Source organism: Calypte anna, chromosome 7 (genome assembly GCF_003957555.1).
Source record: "Calypte anna isolate BGI_N300 chromosome 7, bCalAnn1_v1.p, whole genome shotgun sequence".
NCBI lineage: Eukaryota > Metazoa > Chordata > Aves > Apodiformes > Trochilidae > Calypte > Calypte anna.
Window position 1 is genome coordinate 6,727,868 of NC_044253.1, and position 13,244 is coordinate 6,741,111.

Genomic DNA, 13,244 nt, shown 5'->3' on the forward strand with positions numbered 1-13,244 from the left:
AGGAGAAAAGGGAACTTTAAATCATCATCATGCTGTAAGACTTAAAAGGAAATAGGTTGTCTCTCTGCTGCTTTCTTATTTTCACAGTTTTTGCTTGGACTCATGCCTTTCTCTGAATTTGTTAGTGTGTATGAATTTAATGTATCTATTTTACCTACTGACTGCTAGAGGTAGAACAAACACTTGTAATTCTTTCAGTAATACTTTTGATTTGGATAGGCTTGTAGGTTTGGTTTGGAGTTGCTTTTTGTTTGTTTTATGGTTTTTTTCCAGCTTGGAAATGTTTGTGAAATAGTTGAGAGGTGATTCTGTAAAGTAACTGAGGGTGCACATTTGGAAAGGTGCAGCATCATGCATTTAATGGTTTAACTAAATATCTATCAAATAATTTCCTTTATCCTTCATCCAGTTTCAAAGATTTGATGAAGAAGCTTGCATGGGCTAGGAGCACTTAAGTTTCCTAGGTCCTCCTTGAGTTAAGAATGTAGATAATACGTAAGTGGAAAAACCCTAAATGACTGAAGGAGTTCATATCAAAGATGGCATTTAATATTTAGAAAATGTAAATATGCTGCACACAATTTACTAGTTTTGTCTGGGGGCTTGGAGTTGTCAGTATCTTTACCTGGAGTATTATTTACTGTCTCCAAAATGGGGAAAAAAATCAAGTTCATTTTCTAATACTTAACCTGGTAAATCGGTGGCAGACTGAAGTGTCAGTTTCTATTTCAAAACCAACGTGACAGCTCTGGGGAGCAGCTTTTTAGGATCAGTCTGACATAAAAATAATCATTGATCATTAATCATTGATTGCTGAGTAACAAAAACGTACAGTACAGTTGAAGATGCACTTCTTGCCTTGAAACTGTCTTGTGAGGTTACAGTTAATGTAGCACTAGACCAAAGCATCAATTCTGTTTTACAATGCAAATAGTTCAGCAATGCTAAAAAATTGAGTATACTTTTTAAAGAATAACTGGCATATTTATTTTCAAATTCGTACCAAATTTACTTTTTGTAGTTCATATCTATAGTAATGAAATCTTCTTTCATTGATTCAGTAAAACCATAACTTAATTGTAGTAAACAGTTTATAAATATTGGTTTATCTGCTATATTTACTATTAATTTCTGCTTTTTCTCCCTTCTTGTTTCTTATTTAGGTGTATGATTGCTGATGAGGTAAGTGATGTTCCTGTTCCTTTAGCACCATTTTTCTTCTTCTAATGTATTTCATGCAGATGTGACTTTTTTGTTTAAGAGGTGTGGGCAGAAAGGTTGGTAATGAAAGAATCATAATTGTGATATTCTGAAAATACCTAGGTGGGGAAAAAAATGAATCCTGACATAAGCTTAAAGCAATCTTTGAGGAAACTTAGAAGGTGTCTTTAAGTTGTATTTAGGTGGGGTGAATCTCCTGTATTGTTAAATCGTAAAATATTACCTAAATTGATTTCATTTTTATTTTTTAATTATTTTATAACTGCATAGATATAGATTAGGAGACACTCCTATCATAAAGAAGTGGATTTTAAACAGATATGCCTTCCAAGTAGGACTTTTCTTAAATGCACTGATCAAGCAGTAATAGTGAAATTCATTACTTCCATACATTTGAAAATTTCTATTTTATTCCATATTAGGAACATTGGGGTCTGGCATTTCTTCCTGCAGATAAAGCATTTTCATAATAGAGTACAATGTTCTTTTTACTTTTGTCAGTGTAAAACCTGACTGAAGAAGAGTTAATGTTTGGGGGTTGACATAGTCTCACAGTTCTCATTTGGGTTTTCTTGAAACGCTGAGGGTAGAGTGGGGAGAGAGAGACTTTAATTGCTGGAATTAAAGCAACTCCTCGTAGTATAAAAATACTATGTATAGTATAAAAATTGTAGCTGGAGAGAAACTATCCTGACATAGAATGTGAAATTTCTGGAAGCTTCAGAGGATACAAAAGCATTCAGTGAGGAGAAAAGGCAAGCTTGGGAAAAATCAAAATATCAGCAGTAGCTATTCCTTTATTAAAGCAGTTTCTTAATTCCTTCCTGGAATCTGAAAGTAAACTGTATATTTCTCTTAGCAATAAAAGGTACTACAAGATATTCTTATTCCAAAGAACATAATATATACTTCATAAGGACAGTGAGTCTGGCAGTGGAGGAAGTATTGTGCAGTCATATATTCTGTGCTTGTATTGTGTGTATTTTGTGCTTGTTGACAGAGCCTTAAAGTAAGAAGAAAATGTTGGTAAAAGAAAACATCAGTATTATAAACCTCTATGCAAAAAGAAATTTTGTATGCAAAGTGGAGATCATATAATTACTGTGCAGATACCAGGATTATGAAATTATGTAAGGATTAAAGTACAGTAACAATAGTATCTTTTTAAAACTACTCTAAAAATATGTTGCTGTTCTACCTTGGAGTAGGGACAGGAATCTGGAACTATCTCTTGCCATGTAAACAAGTAGGGAAAACAGCTGCATTCTGTGACAAAAACAAGGTACTTACCTGGATAATATAAAGGAAGTACTTTCTTGTTAAATACATATCTGTGTAATGTATTCTACCCTTCACCTTGTCTTTAAATCTGAGTTCTCCACTAGGTGGACTTCGTGTCCTGTGTTACAGGATAGAGAAACAATTAGCTGTGGTGAATGAAAACTGGGTCAAAAGCAGTTCTTCATATAGATCCTCCTTTGTTCCTCTGTTTTTTATGCAGCTTTGTCCTAAATTGTCATTTTTATGTTAAGATAGCCCATAATTTTCTTTCTTTTTATTAGCTTTTTAAGAATGTTTTTGGTAGCTTAACAAGTTAGAGTTTTATCTTTATATTCTACCATACTAAGGCCCAGAACAGAAAATCTTCTGGAATTAATTAAAATTCCTCTTTTAGCTTTAATGAACTAACCAGATATAACATATATTAATCCATTTAAAGAAAAGCATCTGCTTTCATAAAGATGATGTGTGGTAACAAATTGATGCTAAAGTAGTTAGTATGTAACTAGTTCTTTGGCTTTGTTTCCTTAATCCCATTCTCTTTGTAATATATTTGTGGCTCTTCTAAATGGAATTTGCTTTCTCTGCAGAGACTTCTATTTTTAATTTTTTTTCTTTTCTTTTTCCCAGATGGGGCTAGGTAAAACAATTCAAGCAATTGCCATTTCCTATTACTATAAAAATGAATGGCCTCTCTTAATTGTAGTGCCTTCATCTCTGAGATACCCTTGGGTTGATGAGATGGAGAAATGGATTCCTGAACTGTCTCCAGATGATATTACCATCATTCAGAACAAAACTGATACTGGGTGAGTAAATTTTATTATTCTTCTATAGAAAAGCTTGTTCAACCCCTCCTGCTCAAGCAGGGCCACCTAGAGCTGGTTGCCCAGGACTGTGTTCAGGTTTTTTTTAATATCTCCAAGGAAGGAAACCCTGCAACCTCTCTGGGCAACCTGTTCCAGTGCTCAGTTACTCCTGCAGTAAAAAAAAACCTGTTTTCTGGTATTCAGAGAGCACCTGCTATGTTTTGGCTTGTGCCCATTGCCCCTGGTGTTGTCATGGGGCACACAACATAAAGGAGTCTGTCTCTGTCTGCTTTGCACCTTCCCTTCAGGTATTTATGTACATTAATAAGATCCCCCTGAGCCTTCTTACTGATGGGTTAACCTGTCCCAGTCAGCTTTTCCTCACAGGAGGGACACTTCAGTCCCTGAAGCATCTCTGTTGGCCCTTCGCTGTGTTTTCTAACACATCCATGTCAGTCTTCCACTGAAGAGCCCAGAACTGGACACACCACTCCAGGTGTTGCCTGGAAGGATCATCTCCCTCATCCTGCAGACAGCGCTGAGTCTAATCCACCTTCTTCACTGCACAGGCAGAGTGCTGGTTCATGTCCAACTTGGTGTCCAGCAGGACGCCCACTCAAGACCTTCTCTACTGAGCTGCTTTCCAGCTGGATGTCCCCAGGCATCCATTACTGCACAGGGTTGTTCCTCCCCAGGTGTAGGATTCTGCACTTCTTGTTTAACTTTCTGATGTTCCTGTCAACCCATTTCTCCTGCCTGTCAAGGCCCTTCTGGATGGCAGCATGACCCTCTGGTCTGTCAGCCACTCCTCCTGGTTTTGTGTTATTATATTATATTATATTATATTATATTATATTATAGTAATTACTTGTCTCCTTTGAAAGCTTTGGAGAGGTCTGGTTTTGCAAAGTAGCCAGTGCTTATCTGCTGGAAATTAGATTACTTTGACATGTCTCAAATTGAACATATAAAGTTATTTCTCAACTCTGATGAGTTAGCTTGTATACGTTAGCTTCTGTGAAGCATTTTTAATGCATCTCTGGACAATTACTGCTATGCATTAAGAAATATGGAAGTAATTACTGTTAAATTCTATTAAGTACACTGAGAAGATTTGTAAGTTAGAATGAGTATTCTCTAAATTACTGAAAAGGTCACTATGACCTAGGCTTTCTGTCTTTAGACGTAAGAGCATGAGTTCATCAGAGAGACACTAGAAGTCTGATGTGTTATTAGAATAACTCTCCTATTATTAAGGGTATTTTTCAGTCTCCTTTATTGTAAATGACTTGGCTGATTTTGTGGTCATGTCTAGGTGTTTTTCTAAACTTTCTGGATAAGACTCATCTTCATGTTGTCTGGGGAGTATCAAAAAGTGACTTGACCACCAAGATGTGCAGATGAGATGGTAGCTTGGAACTTGCCTTGTGGTAACCAGAAAATCCAACTGGAAATGCATTTTAAAAGCTTAAGGCATAGTTGCTACTGATACTAAAAAAATTAATGTAGGAGCTAGAATAAGGATCCAGTGAGCCTGTTTTTCTCCTTTTTTAAAGCTATTTAGCCAAAATGCACACAAACCTAATACTTATAGTGCTGAATATTGAAAGGAGAAATGTGGAATAAAGGAAATTATTGCAAAAGCAAATGGCAAACAGAATTGTGTTTATTCTATCTTTTAAGATTTTTAAAAAGACTTGGCCTTAGCCATTATCACATACTTATATTCAACAAGAGGAGAGGAAAACTTGGGTTTCTGCTTGCTTAAGTTGCAGGAGGCTTCTTAGCTATAAGTGAGGTAGCTGTTGAACTAATTAATATTTTAACATTAAAAAGTGTTTTGTGCATTTGCAAATGCAAAAATACAGCTGCTAAACTTGATTTAGCAATTTGTTTAATACTGATTCCATATGTTCAGCTTTGCTTTCTGCTAGTTCCGAACTCTCCTTTTCTTCAAAACTTCACTAATTAAATTTACTGCTTGAATATTGTTTAACTTTTTGAATTAAATAGTTTTAAATATATTTTTATATATTAAATTAAATAAATTTTAAATATAAATATAATTTTTAATATAAATATAAATTAAATAAGTTTTAAATATATTTGGGCATCAATTTATATTCTTATTTCTAACAAATTTGAAGTGGGATGTTGCTTGAATAATTGGTTCTGCTTAGAATAACTGTATTCATAGTTTTTTTAATCTTCACAACCTTTTTAATCTTTTTAACCTTCACAAAAAAGGTGGTTGGGAGGAATTCTTGTTTTCCTGCATTTATGTGTACAGTAGAAGCCAGTTTGCAGTGCACTGGCCACAGTGCCAGTTGCTTCTCCTTTTATTTCCAGATACATGAATGTGCACATACTTTGTGTGAAAGAAACTTAAGCTTAGTGTGTTTTGTGATGTTGCAGTTAAGGAACAGATAAAAAATCATTCCAGCTGAGCAGTCTTGTCTGACAGATGAGTAGACCAGCTGTGACTGGCATTCTGGTAACCTGTTTGTCTAAGAACTTCAGGAGTTCTTGTGCTTCTCCAAGGCTCCTAAAGGGCCACAGTGCTCTCTAGTGATTTTAAAATCATTTCATACCTTGAGCTTATGTATGTTTGCATGCCTAATGAATCAACAGATGTCACACATACCTTCTTTAAAAAAATCAGTTTAGTGTCATTCCTTTGCCATATCAATTTTCTTACAAGGAAAATTTACTAAGAAAACTTCTGGATTTTCTCTTTCAGGAGAATATCAACCAGCAAAGTGACTATACTGGGGTATGGCCTGTTAACTTCTGATGCACGGACATTAGTTGACACCTTGCACAGGCAGAACTTTAGGGTTGTTGTGATTGATGAATCACATTATATGAAATCTAGAAATGCCACCCGCAGCAAGATTTTATTGCCCATTGTGCAGAAAGCTGTTAGAGCTGTTCTTCTGACTGGAACTCCTGCTCTAGGAAGACCTGAAGAGGTATCTGACATATTGTGGTTTGGGGGTTTTTTTGTGTTTTTTTGTGGGTTTGGGTTTTTTGGGTTTTTTTTTTTTTGGTGTGTGTGTTATTTTTAAGGATGTTATCAGTAATAAATTCACAACTTTGTAGTTTTCTTCAATATGTACAAATACACACATACATGTACAAATACACACATACATTATGACTCAAGCAGTGCACCAGCTGCATTAGGAAGCATGAGTTATATGAAACTAAAACAATGTCTTTGAGTTTATTCTATCAATGGTTTACATCCAGGTGTGAAAAAGGGCTTGGGCTATTATGAGTGTTTATTTAAAACAAATGTTTCTATCAGTGGATGTGGTTAATTATGAAACTTCCTGCACGTGTACCAAAGACAGTGCAACCACCCTTGGAAGAAGAAATGCAGTTAGAATGTGTAATACTTTTATGCAGGACATTGATACCAAGATTGGCATGCAACACTACTAAGGGTCTTCAAAGAAAATGATGTACAAGCTGTCCTTGATTGCAATAATGATAAAAATTCATGAAAAGCAGAAAACAGTTTGAGTCTTTTTTTTTTCAAGTTCTGCCATGGCCTTATAAGGCAGCATGTTAAAAGCATTATATCTTTTTAATCAGGTTTGTGTCATATGCAGAATCTTTCTGTGAAGTCTTTGAATATGTATACAAAATTAAAAGCATTGTTTACATTTATGTATATTTTATAGAATCTTGAAAGATTTGTGTGAAGAACAAGAGTAGGCTGTAGGGATTTTCTTTCTGGGAGAGGTCACTAGCATGTGATTAGGTAATACAAAAGCTTAAATGGCAGAGGTGATGTAAAGTCAATTTAGGAGAATGGCAGGGAAGTGCATTTAGGAGAAAGCCTTCCATATCATTGCTGTCTCTGTGCTACCCCTGCTATAGGAGTGTGTCTTGGATCTAGTAGTGATCTTTGAATGTAGAAAAATCTGACAGTAATCCAGCTTGTAAAGTAGGTTTCTTTCTGGCTAAGGCTCTCTAAACTGGTATTGACCACAACCAGGAAGAAAGGTGTGAAGTTTCTGGTCTGTATGGACAGTGTCTGATTTTTGAAGTCATGCTTCAGACTGAGTAGGTTTTTCAAGAAGCAGACTGTTCATGGAATACCTGCACTGAGGCCTTGCAGAAGCCTGGCAAGTGACTAAAATTATATTTTTAGGGATAACATATTCCCATCCATGTTTTCTTGTTCAGTAGATATCTTTTCAGCTTTGCATTATTGCCTTCAGGGTGCTTTGTACTTCGAGGGCTTCCCACAGCTGTCCTGTCTCAAGAGACATGAATATTCATATCCTTTACACATGTGCTGAGCTGCATATTTTTTTGTGCAACTGTTGAATGTAAACTTAACAAAGTAATCATGTAATAATTATTTCTGAAGCTTTTTCATTTACAGGCATTTTTTCATTATCTCTTTTTTTAATACAGCTTTTCATGCAGATTGAGGCACTCTTTCCAAAAAGATTTGGAACTTGGAGTGAATATGCCAAAAAATACTGTGATGCTCGTGTCAGGTATTAATGTAATAATGTAATAATACTTGCTCATTTATTTACTTATTATTTTCTTGTGAAGTGGGAGGATTAGTAAGACTTCCTCTAGTGAGGTTTCGTACCATCCTGCTTGGAAACCTGGGGTCAGATACCATCTCCTCCATCAGAGAAAACTGGGACATTGATTAAATTGTTAGGGGATTTTGAGGACAAAATTGGAAATAAAAATTTGAAATAAAGTTTAAATTCCAGCATTCTTTTAAGTAAAATTATTTATAAGTTTACTGTCTTTAGTATAAACTGTATAGGTTTTACCTGCAGCTACTTAAGAAATTCTGATGCTTAGTCTTGTACTTGTCGCTGTATTTTACAGATTAACTGAGTAAAAGTAAAGGTATAAAACTCCCAAAAGCACAGTAGTGTGTTTGTAATTCTGAGGGATCAAATATAAGAACTGTAAGTTCTTGTCCAGCACCTTATCCTGGATTTGCTAGGGAACATTGCTCATGACACTTCTTTTCCATGCATGCAAATGATGAATTTTAACTCATCTCTTGCATATTTCATGATTTTTCATGATTCCTGTGCTTTAACTTACTACCTTAAGGAGAACTCACTTCCCTTTAACTTGCTTCCCTCAACTGTAGTTTAGTGATCAGTTTCTCTAGCTTTATTCTAAAATAGACGGATAGAAGAAGCTCTGATTTGAAAAGCCTGGTTTTACCCTCTGAATCTGTGTCACAATCTGGAATGAAATAAGTTATGAGAAAAGAAGACACTTGAAACATTTGCTTAGCTAAAAATTTTCTTATCTACAACTTTGCCTATATTCAAAACAATAGATTTTGACAACTAAATTGGCTAGCATTTAGATTTAATTTTTACAGTAATAATTACATGGTTTCATGTTCATATAACTTGTTTTCTTTCCCTCCATCATATGCATTTTATCACCACTTAACTTCAAATAACATGGAAGAGGGCTGTTTAATTTTCAGACAGAAGAATGCTATTTTTGCCATGGTGTTTTGACTGAATACATCTATAATTTTCACACCACAAGTGTGCGTAGGTACAAGCATGGTTAGCTACTCAATCATAAATGATTATCTTATTTTTGGAATACCATAGATGTAATAAAAATCAAGGTCAGGGTTTGGCAAGCTTTCAGTAAATAACCATGTCCTTATAACTTCTCAGAAACAAAACATCCTGTGGTAATAAACTTGAGAGGATTGGTTTATGTAGTGCTTTCTGTGAAAATGTTTTGGGGGTTTTCACTGCAGTGTTCAGAAACACCTGTCTCTAAAGATGAGGTCCAAAGTATTTCTGTGCATTTTTGCCTTCTGTTTCTTTTATAACCCCAGTGCTCAAGCTGGAGGGAAGACACTTTTCTAAGGACAGCCATATAAATAGACCAAAGAAGCCCCTTACCCACATTATTATAGGCAGCCAATTGTATATAACACTGATGATAAGCTCACTAAGGTTTAAGCTTCTCTAAATGATATTATATACAAAAAAAAAAAGAAACAAAGAAGAAACAAACCCAGTAAAAATATACACTTGCAACATACTTTTCTGGCCTTGGAAAATGCTACCTGAGCTTTTCTTAATATCTGAAAAATCTCCAGCAGCAAAACGTGTCATTCTTGTTATTTTGTTCTCTCTTGGCAATATTGACAGAGGAAAGTTGCTGTTCCTGCTGCATCACTTTCATAAAAACAGCTAAAGAAAAAGGAAGACTAAGTTAATAAATTCTTTCTCTTTCATCCTTTACCTTTTCAACCTTAAACCTACTTCCTCTATTTAACCTAGCTTACTAAAAAGTATTACATTTAAAGCTGATACATTTAGCTTTAAATTCTGTCTGGTAATGGTGATTATTTGCAGCTTTCATTATAGGTTTCCCTACCCATTGTTCCCATTATAATAATAATAATGATTTTCATGGTGTTACAGTCTTCTCATTAGTCTGTCAGAGTTATAAAATGATACCTGAGCAAGATGTCCTGTGGAAAGGGAAGTGTAGGTGGGACAAGATGAGGCCTGGGTGCATGTGGTGGGTAGTAATGCCTGCAGGCAGTGGTATCTTCTGGGAAGCTGGAGCAGCTGTGACTGGAGTGCTGGGAGGAACCAGGCAGAAAGCAGTCATCTCTCTGGACTAAACAGGAACACTGAGTGTTGCTATCCAGCACACCTTCATATCTAAGAGTGTGCTTTTAAATGTATAATGTACTGAAAGCTTCTATGAATCTGGAAGAGCATTTTCATCCTCAGGTGTTGGTATTTATTTTTCATTTCAGGTTTTTTGGTAAAAGAGCTCACTGGGACTGTAGAGGAGCTTCCAATTTAAAAGAACTGCATCAACTTTTAAGTGAAATTATGATCAGAAGGCTGAAAAGTGATGTTCTAACTCAGTTGCCTCCCAAAGTTAGGCAACGTATTCCTTTTGACCTCCCACAAGCTGCAGCTAAGGTGAATTTTCCACTTTTTGCTAAAATATTTATAAGTGAATAGAAGTATCTATGTATTTGTAAGTCTTTGTATGTATGCATAGGTATACTATGTAGTTACAAAGAATGTATGGGTATATAGCATAACATCTGTTACTCTTTCAAATACAACATGAAGAACATGAATATGGCAATATTTTGGCATCACGTAATTTTGGGACAATCTTCCTTGTTCCTGACTTCCTTTCCTTTAAATTTTGAATCCTAAAGTTAATTTTAGACAAACATGATGTAGTTCTCTCAGGTACCCAGTTCCTAGCTGTTCTATGCTTGAAATGTACATGTTGTGGCAGAACATGCTTTGTACCATGTATCTAACCACTGATTTCTTCTGCCAATTAGAATTTGAATACCACTTTTTCAGAGTGGGAGAAATTAATGAGAAATCTGAATTCAGATGCCAGTGAAAACCACTTTTCTCAAGTCATGAATCTAATCACACGGATGTATAAAGAAACAGCCATTGCCAAGGTGAGCATGGAAATCTTTTCTTAACTTGTTTAAAATACCTGGTGTGTTTTCAACTTAATAAAATCAGTTGTATTGGCCTGAATACTAGATGGGGTTGTTTGGTTTGCTTTATAATCACAACGTGGGGAAACACTGGGGTTTTTTGTATGTTTATGGCATAGGATGAACCTCATCATAATTACCTGAGCTAAGTGTTAAACCCATTACTGATTAGGTACCCACCAAGCTGGCTGTGTGTCCCAACATCCTCTCCCAACAGCACTGAATGCATCTCACCCACTTAGGGGTCTGCTGAAGGTGAATATTTCAGGGCCATCCATACCTGTGTCTTGGTGGCTGCTGCAGCTGACCCAGGACTGATGCAGCCCTTCCACAGACTGCATTCTCACCACACTGGTTCTCCCCATGGATTCACGTGGAAGAGCACTCTCCTCTTGCTGATCTCTTTCTGTTTTATCAAAAGGGAACCCCTCTTCTGCATTCACCTCCTGAAGTACTGTAGCTTCTCTCCCCTATCCTCTCAATCCATTTTCAAGGAGGAAATTGAAAGATGAAAAAAGAGAAAAAAAAAAAAAAGAAAACCCAGGACAATGCAGTGGGTATCACATTCACCATTGATCACTGATAAAGTTTGTTATTAACTGTCACCATTACTTTAATATTTTTTTGTAAAAGATACTGAAAATTATATTTGACATAAAATAATGTATGAATGTATAAGTAGAGCTATTTTTTGTGATTGTACTATCATGAAAAAATCAAAATTATTCTTTCAGTTTTGATGTATAGCTTTCTGGGTACAAATACAGAAGTTCTGATTACACAGTACCTTACCTGTTTGAAATATCTTTGGGCAGAAATCAGTTTTTTGTTTTCTAAATATAGCTTAAAACATGAAATAATAGTGTTGTAGATAAAAGGATTTCTATCTACATCTTAATCTGGAAAAAGTGTCATGTAAATATGTGATCTTTTGAGTATAAAGTTGGTGGTATTTTTTCTCTGAAGAAACAAGATAGGTTTCATGAAGACAAAGCTGTGTTATTTTGTAAACAAAAATAATGTGAAGAATTTTATACTTGAAAATGTGTGATAAATCTTACATGCTTAGCAAAAAGTATGGTCATTTATCTTTTCATAGTACAAGTAGCTGAAAGACATCAAAATAAAAGCTGTCTTTTTGAACATTTTGTATGTGTGATTAATGAAAATGTACCCTCTTTTTCCAGGCAGGAGCAGTAAAGGACTATATCAAAATGATGCTTGAAAATGACAAACTGAAGTTTCTGGTTTTTGCTCACCACTTAAGCATGCTTCAAGCCTGTACAGAAGCGGTTTTAGAAAGTGAGGTAATGTTCTAACAAATGGGCACACAGATTTAACTTCAGACTTTGCAAATATGCATGAGCTGTGTTGGTGTTTGTCAGTAGAACCTCATGTGCGTGCAGGAGTTTACAGATTTTAAGTATGTATAGACCAGTGCCACTGAATTAAAGGGACTCTGTGGGTTTGAAGAAATATTTTGCATTTGAAGACAACATAAACACTATGATACATTATTATTGAACAGGCATTTATTTCCCAGATTTTTCCACTGATATGCTTTGGTTTCCTTTCTAGTTTTCACAGAACACTTTCATCCCACCTGAACGTTTAATCCAAAGCAATAAAAATGTTTGCAAACCATTTTCATATTATTTGAGTTGGATTCTAAACCGTTGCTAGGGAATGATGCCTAACTTTGCTATTTAATCCTGTTACTATTTAGAAATGCTTTGAATTCTAGTAAATCATGTTGAGGACATTCCAGATTTTATTTGTTACGGAGTATTCTGTTCTAAAATCCTGTGGTGGTGTCACCTTTGTTAACAGGGAAGACTAATTCTGCACTTCTCTAGATCAAGAGGCTTAACTGTAAATCAAAGGCCAAGGCTGGTGGATCCCTGTGATAGGAAGAGAACAATTTTCATATTTTTTCACAAGGGGACTGGAGGGTGAGTGTGTGTAAAAAAGGACATGGGTAACATAATCTTTGTCTCTCTGATGGTACATTACAGGTTCGCTACATACGAATAGATGGAAGTGTTCCTTCAGCAGAAAGAATACACCTGGTTAATCAGTTTCAGAAGGATCCTGATACTCGGGTTGCTATTTTGAGTATTCAGGCAGCTGGACAGGTAGGATAAAGAAAAGAAAATATGTGAAATAAGAAACTGGAAGAATATCGATACTGAGGTAATTGGTGACTGCAGTGATTTACAGAAACAGTTCATGCAGTATGTCTTTTGTAGACTCACATATTCATTCTTTGCAGTGATCATGTTGACTGTTTTAAGCCTCTATTAAAATTGATTGAGTAAAATAAGCAGCAGCATCTCGTTCTTGAATAAGTAGTAAAAACTCAGTTTCTCTAAACGTACTTGATTGATAGAAACACTTCCCTAATGAAA

At 35.5% G+C, this 13,244-nt stretch overlaps 1 protein-coding gene across 1 annotated transcript in view; it reads left to right on the forward strand.

Moving 5' to 3' along the window:
- Positions 1 to 13,244, forward strand: part of ZRANB3 (zinc finger RANBP2-type containing 3) — a 44,207-nt gene that overhangs the window by 16,764 nt on the left and 14,199 nt on the right. The window contains exons 3-10 of the mRNA XM_030454643.1: positions 1,164 to 1,182; positions 3,133 to 3,311; positions 6,052 to 6,283; positions 7,743 to 7,828; positions 10,114 to 10,285; positions 10,666 to 10,794; positions 12,024 to 12,143; positions 12,852 to 12,971. Of these exons, the coding sequence (XP_030310503.1) occupies positions 1,164 to 1,182; positions 3,133 to 3,311; positions 6,052 to 6,283; positions 7,743 to 7,828; positions 10,114 to 10,285; positions 10,666 to 10,794; positions 12,024 to 12,143; positions 12,852 to 12,971 (1,057 nt within the window). The remainder of the gene's footprint in view (positions 1 to 1,163; positions 1,183 to 3,132; positions 3,312 to 6,051; positions 6,284 to 7,742; positions 7,829 to 10,113; positions 10,286 to 10,665; positions 10,795 to 12,023; positions 12,144 to 12,851; positions 12,972 to 13,244) is intronic.